Source organism: Myxine glutinosa, chromosome 4 (assembly GCF_964187855.1).
Source record: "Myxine glutinosa chromosome 4, kmMyxGlut1.1, whole genome shotgun sequence".
Taxonomy (NCBI): domain Eukaryota; kingdom Metazoa; phylum Chordata; class Myxini; order Myxiniformes; family Myxinidae; genus Myxine; species Myxine glutinosa.
Window position 1 is genome coordinate 148,854,801 of NC_136264.1, and position 18,326 is coordinate 148,873,126.

General features: G+C 43.7%; 1 protein-coding gene across 5 annotated transcripts; it reads right to left on the reverse strand.

Annotated features, from left to right (window-relative positions):
* Positions 1-5,089: 5,089 nt before the first annotated feature.
* LOC137425364 (uncharacterized) lies at positions 5,090-18,235 on the reverse strand. Of its 5 annotated transcripts, XM_078776604.1 has the most exons (3): positions 10,027-10,085; positions 9,573-9,945; positions 5,090-6,806 (listed from the first exon to the last, which is right to left on the reverse strand). In XM_078776604.1, the coding sequence occupies exon 3, from the start codon at positions 6,768-6,770 to the stop codon at positions 5,406-5,408; it is 1,365 nt and encodes a 454-aa protein (XP_078632730.1). In that variant the 5' UTR covers positions 6,771-6,806; positions 9,573-9,945; positions 10,027-10,085; the 3' UTR covers positions 5,090-5,405. The 5 variants fall into 5 exon arrangements, with proteins under 5 accessions (XP_078632730.1, XP_067969821.2, XP_067969822.2 ...); XM_068113720.2 differs by lacking the exons at positions 9,573-9,945; positions 10,027-10,085 and adding an exon at positions 17,982-18,235; XM_068113721.2 differs by lacking the exons at positions 9,573-9,945; positions 10,027-10,085 and adding an exon at positions 18,053-18,231.
* Positions 18,236-18,326: the final 91 nt, after the last annotated feature.

Below are 18,326 nucleotides of genomic sequence, written 5' to 3' on the forward strand. Positions count from 1 at the left end.
TTTTAGACCTATATAAAGGAAAGTAAAATCTTTGAAATAATTCACCACAAAAATAACCATCAGAATAGAATATATTGTTTTGGTTCACATTTCCAGATAAAATTATAGGTCTACTCATCTTCACTGCTGTCATGAATCCGACGCAGCTATAAACTGTCTTCCCGATGTTTGACGACAAGCAGGGTGATTCATCAATGTGTGCCATCCCTTGGATTGACGTTAAACGGGCTTTCCGGGTATATATATATATATATATATATATATATATATATATATATATATATATATATATATATATATATATATATATACAGTGCATTCAGAAAGTATTCAGATCCCTTCATTTTTTTCACATTTTGTTATGTTGCAGCCTTATGCTGAAATCGTTTAAATTCATTTTTTCCCTCATCAATCTACACTCAATACCCCAAAATGACAAAGAGAAAACAGGATTTTAGAAAGTTTTGCAAATTTATTAAAAAGAAAAAACTGAAATGTCACATTTACATAAGTATTCAGACCCTTTGCGATGACACTTGAAATTTAGCTCAGGTGCCTCCCATTTCTCTTGATCATCTTTGAGATGTTTCTACACCTTGATTGGAGTCCACCTGTGGTAAATTCAATTGATTGGACATGATTTGGAAAGGCACACACCTGTCTATATAAGGTCTCACAGCTGACAATGCATATCAGAGCAAAAACCAAGCCATGAGGTTGAAGGAACTGCCTAAATTTCTTTCCACTGTGTGAAGCACTCCCGATGATTCTTAGCATTTTCATGAAGGCGAATCCTTTCAGGTGCTTTCCACTGGTTGAATCCACTTTCCTGCTCCAATGAGGATTGATGGTCTGAACGGGAATAGAGAAGACAACAGATACAAAATGCAGACTTTTTAGAAGGGGAATCGACCAGCCATGAGCGAGTCCCTTCCTCACCACGACCATTTCCCAATTTCCTCTTGAACCACGTTTTGTTCATTGAGCGGTTATTTGTTGGTAGGAAAGGCCCCTCACTGTTCTGGAAATACTTCGAACTCAGCTTTATTATTTCTGTTCTCAACGTGTAAGGCAGAATTGCTTTTCCAGTATCCTTGTCGAACTTCAGAAGTCCAATGTCATGCTGTTCAATCACTTCTGGTATGACAGTTCGAGGCTCTTCGACACCATCCAGTTCACTCGGTTCAGTGTCGTCAGGTAAAATCTCGTCAATAAACTCAACATCACCATCATCGTCTTCCCCTCCTGTCATGTCCACGTTCTCTCTGGCAGTCTCACTTTTAATCTCGTCATACTCGGATTTATCTGACAACTTCCTCCTCGGCTTGTGACGCATTTGTACTTGATCCACCTTCGGATTCTAACAAACTTGTAGCAGGTGCAGGCGACTCCATGGAACGTGTCGAACAACTTGTTCCGGGCTTTTCAAAGAAGGGCATGAAGAACTTGCTCGACTTCTTGGCTTCCTCAGTCTCCAACTTTCGTCTCTTCCGTCCTTCAGCTCCACTTTCCTTCTTCCTGAAAAAACGTTTCATGGTCTTCTTACACAATGCTCTGAAATAAGGAAATGGCTCTTTTAATAAGAACATTAAATTTCACAGATTTTGCACAAAATTCGAGACTACCTTCCTAGTTTGCACAGGAGAATGGTCTTACTGCCAGTTGGCACTGAGCAGTGGTACTGTGAGGTATGTGGTCATGTAGCTCCCAGCACTATTTTTACCTAATAATTTATATAAGTGGTTTCACAATCTAGCCATCTTAGTGCTTCTCACCCATGATAATCAGACAGATCATACATCTGAAGAAAATTCTTTTTTCACTATCCGAGGATGGCTTGTCTGACTTTAATAGAAACTACTCAGTGGCGCCCCCCTTCAAGTGGCGCCCAGGGCACGTGCCATACCTGCCATACCTTAGGTACGCCACTGGGTATGGCGGGGGGGGGGGGGGGGGGGGGAGTGAGGGTGTGGAGGTCTGGGAGCATGGGGTTTACGGTCTGGGGAGGAGGGTTGAGGGTCTGGGAGGGGCATGAAGGGTATGGGGAGGAGTGTGGGGCAGGTGGGGTGAGGAGGATCTGAGAAGGGGGTGTCCACCCTCCCCAGGTAGGGATTTTTTTGTCATCCAATATGAACCAAATATCGGCACTTTAATTGTCTGAAATGAACTAAGGTACCAGTAGTCACTGTCCTGAGTGTCATTTTCGCAAAGGTGTCGACGCAAATGCCAACATTAATTTTTGGATTCCTCATGCTCTGAATATTCCAAAAATGTATAGTTTTGCTAATCTCCAAAAATTTTGAACGAAAAAAACATAGTGAACCTGACTACAGTATGAACCAAGGATGTACTGCGATTTTAATTTTTTGAGCTCTTTCAATCAGGGCAAGAATAAAAAGTGTCTTTTTTTCTATCGTGGTATTTTATCATGGGCTTCCAGCTAGTAATCCTACATAGGCCTGGTTGCATCATAAATAGTCATTTTTCTATAGAACCTGCATATAGGGGTAGTATATGTATATATATTGGTCTGTAACACAAACAAGCACCCTTGAACAAAAGGCAAACAAGTGAATTTCTAATCCCAAGGACCGACAAGTCACATCAAGTAAGGTCTGGAAAATTCCTTAGTGGGGGGGTTGGTGGAGGCACGATGGCCCAGGGACTATTACTGTGAATGTTGGTAATCCAGCAAAAAGAAGAACGAGATCCTCCCTTGGAAGGCAATTCATTCTGATCCACTAGTTGCCCTTACAGAATCACTTTTGTCATGTGCTGATGCCACAAAAAGCCTGGGACATCCAGGAGGCAGGAATGTCATTTTTGGCCTTGACCCTAGTTTTAAAAGGCCAATGGCATCTTTAACATCCATTTGAGCATGAAACATAGGGCAAGGCAGCGTAATGGTGTTTTTAAAAAAATCAGCGAAGCTCCAGTAAAAAGGTTTATAGTCAAATCCCATTCCTTTGAGATTATTTGACAATTTGGTTGTGAGAGATCTCATTTTTTATTTCATAAAAATGTTTTTAAAACAGTAAATGACAAGCTTGATTCCCATGGGGACGTGTCGTGGATAGCGTGCCTGCCTTACGGAAAGGATCCAGGTTTTGATTCCCAGTCGAGATGGAACCATCGGTAAACTTGCTAATTCCAAATGCCTCCGTTTACCTCATATCCCAGTAGGAACTCGGTTGTTAGTTGGCAGATCACTTTCTGGGATAATAGTCTGCCAGTACGTTTAAGTAGTCTGATCTCAGATATTCTTTTGTTCCTATCAGATCATGGAAGAGCAAGGTAGAACTGAAAGTGGGGGCAAACAGCAAAGGATTGAACAGAAAATGAGGGGAGTAAACACAAAGTATCCAACACCATGGGGAGGAGGAAATGCCCCGCTGAGTGTGGTGAGAAAGGTGCTGCCATTGTTGTGATGTCACTGATACCCCGGGAAGTGACGTCACTTCCTCCAAGCTCAGTGACTGTCGTGGTCTGTGTGTCAGTTCCATTGGAGCCTTAAATCGTGCATTAACAAAAATAAAGGCTGTTTGAGTTAGGAAAGGTTAACAAGGGCAATAAAGATCACAGGTCATACTTGGGGATGAGGAGAGATGGTGGTGCACTATTTGCTTGAAACCTGAGAGGGAACAACAGCGAGACAGAACAGATGTTCCACAGACGTGGGAAGTGAGGAATACAAGAGTTGAGGTGTGCAGACAGCCTGGATTTTGAGAATTTAACCTGGAGGGGGTTATTGGGAATATGTGCATCCCAGGGTAGAGAGGAATGGTCAGAGGCTGAAAGAACAGAGGGAGCAATATCGGAGAATAGACAGGAGAAAACAAAGACCACGCGACAATGTGAGAACAACAGACCCTGTGCTTTGGCCTCAACTGGAAATTTTGATTGTTCTTGAGACCTTTAGATTCCACAGAATCCAGGAGTGAGACGTGATGCTGGGGCACCAACCCATAAGGAAGAGCAGGACTCCATTGAGCTATGAGAAAAGACTTTGTCTTCTGTAAGAAGCTCTGATTTTCCAAAGAAATACCGATTGACAGATAAGGCCCAGTTGCCGCTTGCCATTTGAGGCCAGGTTTGCTGTTGTTCCAGGAAAGGTCATGGCTGATGGGTGAGGCCTAGAAATTCAAGTTCACTCTGCTTGTACTATCCCTGTGGGGCAATACAAACAACATACGACAAACAAACTCATGCACCCAGACCCAGATAGTCATGCGTGAGTGGTAATCTTTGACTATGAAGGGTAACTCTGAATGATTAAGTTACAAACTCATTCGATGTACACACTCAAGTTGGGCCGGATGAAAATTTGGCTTCACAAGCCAGCTCAGCAGTTTCATTACATTGCCTAATGAGGGTATTCAAGTGTCAAATGAAAATAGATAGAAAATCAAAGGAAAAAGCTTTTGATGGCCATCGTCCCCTTACCAAAACTCACCACGTATGAATGACCAGACCAGCCCCAGATCTTAGAAAATCATGAATAATTTTTTTTTTGGACTACATACACCTGTGTGTACCCTCTATCTATACCTTACATTTACTCATTATTCAGGTTAACCCAAGTAATGCTATTCAAACCAAATTTATTTTCATGAATATGAGCTGTGCTTTAGAAAATTGCTCAGAATGAACGTTATTTATGAAAGAGCAAAACAACGGTGCATCATGTTTGTTTGTATGGATCGTGTGGGCATTAGAAGAACAAGACCACGTGCAGCAGATAAACACAAAAATTGTGCATTTTATGAGAAAAGCATGAAATTTTTAACATCGTGCATACCATAAGGTTTATTTTCAGATGTGGAGGGGTCAGATTTGACCTCTGAGGACCGTGAGAGGTCAAATACAATGTGGCCGCCAGTCCACCGGGTCTAATGTTCAAACGCGCTTAATTTTGGAACCAAACAGTGTAGAAAAGCATTTTAGGTGTCATTTCCAACTAAATTTGGGATGGCCATTCATTTGGTGATACTTTTGAGATCGCCAGAACTCAAGGACATGCATTTAGGTCAAGGTCAACGTCAAATTACGTTAAATATCTATTTTTATGATACTGCAGTTGGAACTGCTATTGGGAAAAGTTCATTTGAACTTTTAAAACTTAATTTTTTCAGGTACAGGGATAGGTACAGAACACCCAAAGACCAGAAAAAAGTGTTTACACTGCAAGGAATGATGCAATAACCTCTGAAAAAATAACTGTAGTTAACCAAGTATGTCCACAAAAGCTTACATTAAATCAAGTGCAATGATGAAAATTGGTAATGATCAAAATCTAAGTCTCCAGAACAGAAGCACAGTGCAGTGCAGCTTTGGCACACTTGCAGCGTCCAGTGCATCCTTTCTTGCAGCGACAGTGGATCAATTCATGGCACGACTTTGATGCTTCAGGGAGAGTGGTCCAAAGAGGCTGCGGCTGCCACCCAGTTGTTTCCTTTATCCAGCCCCAGACAGATGGCTCTGGCATCTCTGGATCCATGACCAATGCCTGGTTCCAACAGTTGGCCTGGTGCTGAGCTGAGCTGACGTGCTGAGCTTGATGAATCCACGTTTCGTGCATGCTTCACGCTGTTGAACACCATCAATTGGGAGATTGCTAGGGCAGGTTTTGTGGTGGTTGTGTGGACCAGCTGTGTCTGATGCTTGATGTTTGCCCCATCGAGTATCATGTTGACGAGAGCTAAGAGGGATGGTGGCACAGCCTCCTGTTGGCAGTTTGCCTGGAACGACCCATTAAAGGAGAAACTTGAGTCAAAGATCTCTTTGCGCACCACCTGTGCTGCTCGCATTAAGTGCATGGCATCACTGTCATGATAACAGGCCATCTTGAGGGCTGGTCCAATGTCCTTCTCAAAACTTAGAAGTGTGTCTCTTCCCTGTGAATATGCCCTCAGATCAGGAAGCGCAGAAAGCAGCCTGCTTTTCAGTCTGGTAGTGTGAATCCGTTTCCCTACAGTCAGACCAAGCTGCTCCAGTCTGACCTTGTACAGCTGAGCGATGTCTATCAGTTTGAAGACAGGAGCACTGTCTTCATTACTATTCATGTCTTCCAAGAATGCCACTAGCTCAGCAAAGGCTATGCCATGCAGGCAAGAATCATCTCCATCATTGCCTTTGGGTGCAGCCTGCCTGGCTCTGTTGTACAGTGAACGCAGACAGTCGTGATGGTACTTGGCCTCAATGGCAATCATGTCTCCTGCTGCAAGCTTGGCCAGCAGAGCAGTGTCCTCAACTTCAAGGGCACACCTCCGCACATTTGTGTCAATGTTGTAGGTTGATGCTTTATGTAAGCCTGCAGAACCAGCAGGCTTATTGCAGAAGAAACAAGTAGGCTCTGTGGACTGTGGATGGCTGTGAGCAGATCGCGTGTGCACAGTAGAGGTACTTCGTTGTTGTCCTGTAGTTAATTCTCCCCGCCGTTGCTCGTCAAACGCCTTTTTGTTGAATTTTAGCAGACATTTCTTGTGCCACTCAGCCCTGTGTGCCTTCAGAGTGGATTCTATGCCATCTCCGTCATCCAATAGCTCCAGGTTGATGTCCATTGGCATGTGCTGAAGGGTCTGAAACCGGAGAAGGTCTTCTGCCAAGGATGCATAGCCACTACCTATGGGCTGTTTCGTTGATCTGAGCGGACATTGTAAAGATTCGTCTGTTACTACTTGGCAGAGGACGCAAATGTCCCAGTTAGTGCTTGGGGCTGGCTTGGATGTAGAGGGCTGGGTAGGGCCCATCAGGATGTGATGCTTTGGCATGGTTGCGACAAAGTCACCACGGCAGGAGAGGGGATTCTGAAACACAAAAAACAATGTTAACACCAACCACCATACCCCATTTTACATCGAGGGTATTTACTTTTGAGGTGGATAACCACAACAATTGTGCATCTTCTGCGAAAAGCAGGACATTTATAACATAGTGCATACCATTAGGTTTATTTTAAGATATCTGCATACTTGGGTTTCTTCATTCTTGACCTTATTCTTTGGTCAGTTTTGACCTTGACCTTGACCTAAATGCATTTCCTTCAATTCTGGCGATCTCAAAAGTATCACCAAATGAATGGCCATCCCCAATTTAGTTGGAAATGATACCTTAAATGTTTTTATACGGTATGGTTCCAAAATTAAGCGCGTTTGAACATTAGACCCGGTGGACTGGTGGCCATATTGGATTTGACCTCTCACGGTCCTCAGAGGCCAAATCTGACTTCCTTCCACATCTGAAAATAAACCTTATGGTATATAGTAACTATCCTAGAAATTTCATGCTTTTCTCAAAAAATGCACAATTTGTTAAAATATGAGAGCTTATCCGCTGTACTTTTGCACCTTCAGATGCATATGGCTGCCGAAGCAGTTTCCTTGGCTATTGGGTACAATCCTGGATGGGTCGCCACTCCGACGCAGGATACCCGAATGGCTCATTCTTCCCAGTAAGCTGGTACTCAATTTGCCGACCTCAGAAGGATGACAGGCTGAGTCAACCCACCTGGTGTTAATTCAACGGTCTAACAGTGCAACGATATGACAGGGCCTTGAACTCGGGACCTTGCTATCTTAAGACAGCCACCTTAACCATTAAGCCAGGCTTGTGTTGGGGGGAGGGGGAATGTGGGTTAAATTGGTATAAAAAGTGGAGAGGATTGAGGGGCAACGGAAGAGGGGAGAAAAACATGCGGCTTTTTACCTCCACCATCGAAGGTGGACAGGGGTTATACTTTTCGCACCTGGCTGTCTGTGAGCACGATATCTAAAAGCGTTATGGACACACGGACGAAGCTTGGTGGACAGGTTGAGAGTGTGACAAGGACAAATTCATTAGATTTTGGTGAAGAATTTCATCTTGGGATCGAGATTTTTTTTTAATGTTTCAAGTGATTTTTTAGGTGGGGGGGCGGGGGGGTTGGGGGTTGCCCCCAAAATAGGTATTTGCTTTCTTCTTAGAAACTACACACGCAATTCTGATGAAACCACAACCTTGAACCACAACCATGCTATCCCAAAGTTTGTTACCGGCGTTAAGAAAAATTGGGCCCTAAAGTGGTGCACAGTGGGTTGCCCCTCCCCAAAAGTAGGTATTTGCTCTCCTCTGAAACCACACACACAATTTTGATGAAACTTGATCACAACTTTCATCACCAGTGATGTACTAATGTTTTTTCAAGGCATTAGAAAAACATCGGGGTCTAAGGAGGTAAACAGAAGGGGGAGGAGGGATTTGACCCCCCAAATAGGTATGTTTTTGTTTGTTTGAAGTCGCAAGATTACATTCATATGATGGTGCATGCTGCCCTGTCTTCTAGGAACCATAAAATACCGTGCAACTGCTTAGTCTGTGCAGTATACTGCTTTATCTACCAGGTGAGCAACCAGGGGTATTGCTATTTTTCATAAATGAAAGATGGTGCCAAAAACAATATACATAACATGGTATTTCAAAAAGTTATGGATGAAGTATGCCAAAACTTGGTGGATGCTAATTCGATTATGGTTCAGGTCCGAATGCAGATCGGACCCATCAGTGGGATACAAAACTTCAATTGTTCAGCCGTTCTAGTTTACCTATGCGATATGTAGGTAAATATGCTCTTGAGAAGGAAAATATCAAGCTTCCAATGAGCCAAGTGATATCGACATAGCGGAATGTGCTCGCTTAGACCATGGATGAGCCTTGGTAATGACTGGATCTTATAATTGTGAAGGAATTACAATATCATCATTCAAACTAGAACGGCACTCAGAGAGCATACCTCCACCTTTTGTCTTCTTTCCTGGAAGTCCTTGGTGTCCTTGCGTTTTATACCTATCCTGCCTCCCCCCAGGCCCTCTCTCTCCCACACATCTCCCGATGTCCCTGCTATCAAATGTTGTGTTTGTGTGCTTCCTCCCCTTCTCTCCCCATCTTGTCGACCGCAGCCCCTTTTTATATACTTTGTTTGCTTGTTTGTTTGATTTGTTTCTTTGATAAATGTTAGCTCTTTCACGAGCCTCGACTCTGTATACAAAAAAATATCACTCAATGGTGAAGAATCACTTTTAAAAATTCTACTAGCTGGATCCGGATCCGGATCTTCACCAAAATTGAATCGATTCGTCCTTGTCAGACACACAACCGGTCCACCAAGTTTCGTCCAAATCCGTCCATAACTTTTTGGAGATATCCTGCTATGTATCGTTTTTGGCCCTGTCTCCCAATGGTGAAGAATCACTTTAAAAATTCTAGTAGCCGGATCCGAATCCGGATCTTCACCAAAATCTAATCATTTCGTCCTTGTCACATTCGCTACATCTCCGCCAAATTTCGTCCGAATCCGTCCACAACTTTTTGAGATTTTTTTCACAAACAAACAAACAGACAGCCGGGGGTGAAAACATAACCTACATCCATCTTTGGTGGAGGAGGTAATTAGTCGACTATCGCACACTTTATGACGATTACATTTAAACGGTATCACACTGAACAAGACGTTTGGCAATTAGGTCACTTGCTACCATGTTCCTCAACAAAGTTACAAGGAACTTCAACACAGGAGACCACCCGCAGGCCCTTCATACCTACGCATTTCTGCCAATATCCATGTACCCGTGCATTCACAGTGGTTCTTGGTGCCGAAGTCCAGTTTAAACTTATCTTCCGTTTCTGCTGCCCCGAAGTTCGGCAAGAAAAGTTTGCTAAGCAAACATAAAGCTCTCACTGGGGAACACAAAACGAACCCAGCAAGCTGATGACGTAACACTCACCAGCACACTCGCCTGCTTGTTCACCCGATTGTCCAGAATAACTTCCACAACTCGAGGTTATGGGTTTCTCGACAAACTACACACAACTCATCACCAATTTAAAACGCACACCAACGGATGTGTACCAACACCAACTACACACAACTCATCACCAATTTAAAACGCACACCAACGGATGTGTACCAAACTACCATCACCAACTCTACCATCACCAACTACACACAACTCATCACCAATTTAAAACGCACACCAACGGATGTGTACCAACACCAACTACACACAACTCATCACCAATTTAAAACGCACACCAATGGATGTGTACCAAACTACCAACAACTACACACATCACTGATTAAAAACGCACACCAACGGCTGTGTACCAAACTACCATCACCAACTACACACAACTCATGACCAATTTAAAACGCACACCAACGGATGTGTACCAAACTACCAACAACTACACACATCACTGATTAAAAACGCACAACGGATGTGTACCAAACTACCAACAACTACACACATCACCGGTTAAAAACGTACACCAACGGATGTGTACCAAACTACCAACAACTACACACATCACCGATTAAAAACGTACACCAACGGATGTGTACCAAACTACCAACAACTACACACATCACCGATTAAAAACGTACACCAACGGATGTGTACCAAACTACCAACAACTACACACATCACTGATTAAAAACGCACAACGGATGTGTACCAAACTACCAACAACTACACACATCACTGATTAAAAACGCACAACGGATGTGTACCAAACTACCAACAACTACACACATCACTGATTAAAAACGCACAGCGGCGGTGTACCAAACTACCAACAACTACACACATCACTGATTTAAAACGCACACCAACGGATGTGTACCAAACTACCATCACCAACTACACACAACACATCACTGATTAAAAACGCACACCAACGGATGTGTACCAAACTACCAACAACTACACACATCACTGATTAAAAACGCACACCAACGGCTGTGTACCAAACTACCATCACCAACTACACACAACTCATGACCAATTTAAAACGCACACCAACGGATGTGTACCAAACTACCAAGAACTACACACATCACCGGTTAAAAACGCACAACGGATGTGTACCAAACTACCAACAACTACACACATCACTGATTAAAAACGCACAACGGATGTGTACCAAACTACCAACAACTACACACATCACTGATTAAAAACGCACAACGGCGGTGTACCAAACTACCAACAACTACACACATCACTGATTTAAAACGCACACCAACGGATGTGTACCAAACTACCATCACCAACTACACACAACACATCACTGATTAAAAACGCACACCAACGGATGTGTACCAAACTACCAACAACTACACACATCACCGATTTAAAACGCACACCAACGGATGTGTACCAAACTACCATCACCAACTACACACAACACATCACTGATTAAAAACGCACATCAAAGGATGTGTACCAAACTACCAACAACTACACACATCACCGATTAAAAACGCACAACGGCTGTGTACCAAACTACCAACAACTACACACATCACTGATTTAAAACGCACACCAACGGATGTGTACCAAACTACCAACAACTACACACATCACTGATTAAAAACGCAGACCAACGGATGTGTACCAAACTACCAACAACTACACACATCACCGATTAAAAACGCACACCAACAGATGTGTACCAAACTACCAACACCAACTACACACATCACTGATTAAAAACGTACACCAACGGATGTGTACCAAACTACCAACAACTACACACATCACCGATTAAAAACGCACACCAACAGATGTGTACCAAACTACCAACACCAACTACACACATCACTGATTAAAAACGTACACCAACGGATGTGTACCAAACTACCAAAAACTACACACATCACTGATTAAAAACGCACAACCGATGTGTACCAAACTACCAACAACTACACACATCACTGATTAAAAACGTACACCAACGGATGTGTACCAAACTACCAAAAACTACACACATCACTGATTAAAAATGTACACCAACGGATGTGTACCAAACTACCAAAAACTACACACATCACTGATTAAAAACGCACACCAACAGATGTGTACCAAACTACCAAAAACTACACACATCACTGATTAAAAATGTACACCAACGGATGTGTACCAAACTACCAACAACTACACACATCACCGATTAAAATCGCACACCGACAGGTGTACCAAACTACCAACAACTACACACATCACCGATTAAAATCGCACACCGACAGGTGTACCAAACTACCAACAACTACACACAACACTGATTAAAAACGTACACCAACGGATGTGTACCCAACTACCAACACCAACTACACACTTCACTGATTAAAAACGTACACCAACGGATGTGTACCAAACTACCAACAACTACACACATCACCGATTAAAATCGCACACCGACAGGTGTACCAAACTACCAACAACTACACACATCACCGGTTAAAAACGTACACCAACGGATGTGTACCAAACTACCAACAACTACACACATCACTGATTAAAAACGCAGACCAACGGATGTGTACCAAACTACCAACAACTACACACATCACCGATTAAAAACGCACACCAACAGATGTGTACCAAACTACCAACACCAACTACACACATCACTGATTAAAAACGTACACCAACGGATGTGTACCAAACTACCAACAACTACACACATCACCGATTAAAAACGCACACCAACAGATGTGTACCAAACTACCAACACCAACTACACACATCACTGATTAAAAACGTACACCAACGGATGTGTACCAAACTACCAACAACTACACACATCACTGATTAAAAACGCACACCAACAGATGTGTACCAAACTACCAAAAACTACACACATCACTGATTAAAAACGTACACCAACGGATGTGTACCAAACTACCAACAACTACACACATCACTGATGAAAAACGCACACCAACTGATGTGTACCAAGCAACCAACACCAACTGCACACAACTCATCACTGATTAAACATCGCACACCAATGGATGTATACCAAACTACCAACACCAACAACACACAACTCATAAATGATAAAAAAAACGCACACCAACGGATGTGTACCAAACTACCAACACCAACTACACACAACTCATCACAGATTAAAACGCACATCAAAGGATGTGTACCAAACTACCAACACCAACTACACACATCACTGATTAAAAACGCACACCAACGAATGTGTACCAAGCAACCAACACCAACTACACACAGCACATCACTGATTAAACATCGCACACCAACGGATGTGTACCAAACTACCAACACCAACTGCACACAACTCATCACTGATTAAACATCGCACACCAACGGATGTGTACCAAACTACCAACACCAACTACACACAACACATCACTGATTAAAACGCACACCAACGGATGTGTACCAAACTACCAACACCAACTACACACAACTCATCACCAATTTAAAACGCACACCAACGGATGTGTACCAACACCAAGTACACACAACACATCACTGATTTAAAACGCACACCAACAGATGTGTACCAAACTACCAACACCAACTACACACTTCACTGATTAAAAACGTACACTAACGGATATGTACCAAACTACCAACACCAACTACACACAACACATCACCAATTTAAAACGCACACCAACGGATGTGTACCAAACTACCAACACCAACTACACACAACACATCACCAATTTAAAACGCACACCAACGGATGTGTACCAAACTACCAACACCAACTACACACAACTCATCACTGATTAAACATCGCACACCAACGGGTGTGCCAAACTACCAACTACACACATCACTGATTAAAAACGCACACCAACGGATGTGTACCAAACTACCAACAACTACACACATCACCGATTAAAATCGCACACCGACAGGTGTACCAAACTACCAACAACTACACACATCACCGGTTAAAAACGTACACCAACGGATGTGCACCAAACTACCAACAACTACACACATCACTGATTAAAAACGCAGACCAACGGATGTGTACCAAACTACCAACAACTACACACATCACCGATTAAAAACGCACACCAACAGATGTGTACCAAACTACCAACACCAACTACACACATCACTGATTAAAAACGTACACCAACGGATGTGTACCAAACTACCAACAACTACACACATCACCGATTAAAAACGCACACCAACAGATGTGTACCAAACTACCAACACCAACTACACACATCACTGATTAAAAACGTACACCAACGGATGTGTACCAAACTACCAACAACTACACACATCACTGATTAAAAACGCACACCAACAGATGTGTACCAAACTACCAAAAACTACACACATCACTGATTAAAAACGTACACCAACGGATGTGTACCAAACTACCAACAACTACACACATCACTGATTAGAAACGAACACCAACGGATGTGTACCAAACTACAAACACAAACTACACACAACACATCACTGATTAAACATCGCACACCAACGGCTGTGTACCAAACTACCAACACCAACTACACACATCACTGATTAGAAACGCACACCAACGGATGTGTACCAAACTACCAACACCAACTACACACAACACATCACTGATTAAACATCGCACACCCTAACGGATGTGTACCAAACTACCAACACCAACTACACTCAACACATCACTGATTACACATCGCACACCAACGGATGTGTACCAACACCAACTACACACAACACATCACTGATTAAAAACGCACAACAACGGATGTGTACCAAGCAACCAACACCAACTGCACACAACTCATCACTGATTAAACATCGCACACCAAAGGATGTGTACCAAACTACCAACACCAACGACACACAACTCATCAATGATAAAAAACGCACACCAACGGATGTGTACCAAACTACCAACACCAACTACACACATCACCGATGAAAAACGCACACCAACGGATGTGTACCAAGCAACCAACACCAACTGCACACAACTCATCACTGATTAAACATCGCACACCAAAGGATGTGTACCAAACTACCAACACCAACGACACACAACTCATCAATGATAAAAAACGCACACCGACGGATGTGTACCAAACTACCAACACCAACTACACACATCACTGATGAAAAACGCACACCAACGGATGTGTACCAAGCAACCAACACCAACTGCACACAACTCATCACTGATTAAACATCGCACACCAAAGGATGTGTCCCAAACTACCAACACCAACGACACACAACTCATCAATGATAAAAAACGCACACCAACGGATGTGTACCAAACTACCAACACCAACTACACACATCACTGATGAAAAACGCACACCAACTGATGTGTACCAAGCAACCAACACCAACTGCACACAACTCATCACTGATTAAACATCGCACACCAATGGATGTATACCAAACTACCAACACCAACAACTCATAAATGATAAAAAAACGCACACCAACGGATGTGTACCAAACTACCAACACCAACTACACACAACTCATCACAGATTAAAACGCACATCAAAGGATGTGTACCAAACTACCAACACCAACTACACACATCACTGTTTAAAAACGCACACCAACGAATGTGTACCAAGCAACCAACACCAACTACACACAACACATCACTGATTAAACATCGCACACCAACGGATGTGTACCAAACTACCAACACCAACTGCACACAACTCATCACTGATTAAACATCGCACACCAACGGATGTGTACCAAACTACCAACACCAACTACACACAACACATCACTGATTAAAACGCACACCAACGGATGTGTACCAAACTACCAACACCAACTACACACAACTCATCACCAATTTAAAACGCACACCAACGGATGTGTACCAAACTACCAACCCCAACTACACACCACTGATTAAAAACGCACACCAACGGATGTGTACCAAACTACCAACAACAACTACACACATCACTGATTAAAAACGCACACCAACGAATGTGTACCAAACTACCAACAACAACTACACACATCACTGATTAAAAACGCACACCAACGAATGTGTACCAAACTACCAACACCAACTACACACAACTCATCGCCAATTTAAAACGCACACCAACGGATGTGTACCAACACCAAGTACACACAACACATCACTGATTTAAAACGCACACCAACAGATGTGTACCAAACTACCAACACCAACTACACACTTCACTGATTAAAAACGTACACTAACGGATATGTACCAAACTACCAACACCAACTACACACAACACATCACCAATTTAAAACGCACACCAACGGATGTGTACCAAACTACCAACACCAACTACACACAACACATCACCAATTTAAAACGCACACCAACGGATGTGTACCAAACTACCAACACCAACTACACACAACTCATCACTGATTAAACATCGCACACCAACGGGTGTGCCAAACTACCAACTACACACATCACTGATTAAAAACGCACACCAACGGATGTGTACCCAACTACCAACACCAACTACACACTTCACTGATTAAAAACGTACACTAACGGATATGTACCAAATTACCAACACCAACTACACACTTCACTGATTAAAAACGTACACTAACGGATATGTACCAAACTACCAACACCAACTACACACAACACCACCAATTTAAAACGCACACCAACGGATGTGTACCAAACTACCAACACCAACTACACACAACACCACCAATTTAAAACGCACACCAACGGATGTGTACCAAACTACCAACACCAACTACACACAACTCATCACTGATTAAACATCGCACACCAACGGGTGTGCCAAACTACCAACTACACATATCACTGATTAAAAACGCACACCAACGGATGTGTACCAAACTACCAACAACTACACACATCACCGATTTATAAAAACGCACACCAACGGATGTGTACCAAACTACCAACAACTACACACATCACCGATTTATAAAAACGCACACCAACGGATGTGTACCAAACTACCGAAGGAGGTTCAGCATACCGATACCATGAGTGGATCTGTAGCGAGACGTGGTGATGAAAGCTATGGTACCGTATATGATATTGACTACTTAAACTCGAACGGTTAACTCGCTAACAAACCTAAACTACCAACTCCTACTGGTGCTGTCAGGCGCGTTTATTATATATTTATATACGACGTGAAGGACGCCATTGTATAATGTATATGCACATCCAGCGGCCTCCCTGGTCCATGTGTGTATATGCCTGGTCCGTGTGAATTCCACACGACGACCAAGCGATCGGAAATATAGTTAGTTTACACAGGTGTACGTGTCGGTGTGTGTCTCCTCGACGGGACTCGTATTGAGGTTGTTAACGGCAATGGCGAAGCTTCGGACGCGGCCTGTAGTCGCGGCAGCCACGTACAACAAACACAATGACGAATGCCCGCGCACCAGGTCTCTTTTTCATTCGATTATGGCCGAAGGTCTACGCCGATGGGAACCGAACCGCCGAACTACATCCTCCCCCTGCATCATTCCAGATATTCGACTCGCCGAACGGACGCGGGAATTCCAACATCCTCGACATTACCGAAACGAGTCCGTCGCCATGCTCAGCGAAATGGCGGCTCCGGCGGGGAACCGAGCCCGGCGTCCGTGTCGCGCACCACGAACCCGAGAGGGAGTGAAATGATTCCAACGACAAATAAAAGTTATAAAACCCACAACCAACCCAAATCGAGTCGCATCGACCACCACCACACTTTCCTCACAACAATCCGAGCGTTTAAAGCGCACGGAGAAACGCGTCGCCATTACGGGGCGTGGGAAGGAGCGGGACGACGCCATTCGCGCTCATCGAAAGGAAAGGGCCGACCGCGGAGCTTTCGCTTTGGTGACGTTCACCAGAGACTCGGACATTAAGTTTCTGCTTCAATGCCGGGCAAATTCCTTTGGTAGTCGCCGACAAGGCCCAATCCGCATATCAACACCATGAAAGCATTTTCCAGGACGAGAAACGAATTCCCAACAATGGCTGAGGCGATCCGATGAAAAATGTACAAAACGACTCGGTACAAGGAAGAAACAAGACGCCAATACGTGGAATAACAAGGCGCCCAATGCGGTCGGAGCAATGCACAACCCCCCATGGGAGGGAGATCTAGTCGAGGCCGGGCGACCGTACGCCTCACGCGGCACACTCACCGATAGGCCGCGACCGTTCAACATCGCTTCACAGAGAGTCCGTTAGACACGACGATACAAAAACAACGCACCGCCAAAGCGGGGACGCTGGCGGATCAAATGCCGGTATTCTCATGGCGCTGCGCCATCGGATGCAGATTCAGGACTGGTAAAAGTCCACGGTGGGTTACCCCAGAAAGAACCCGCCATTTTGTCTAGAAGAAGCGGGCTATCAATGTTTTGCCCGAGTCGCCCGACGCCTCTACGTACGCATCGGGACAGTTTTGTTCGGCGATGAGTGTAGGGCGGAGCAGAGCACGACGTCATAAATCACGTGATAAGTTCAAGTCGACACGTCCAATCCGC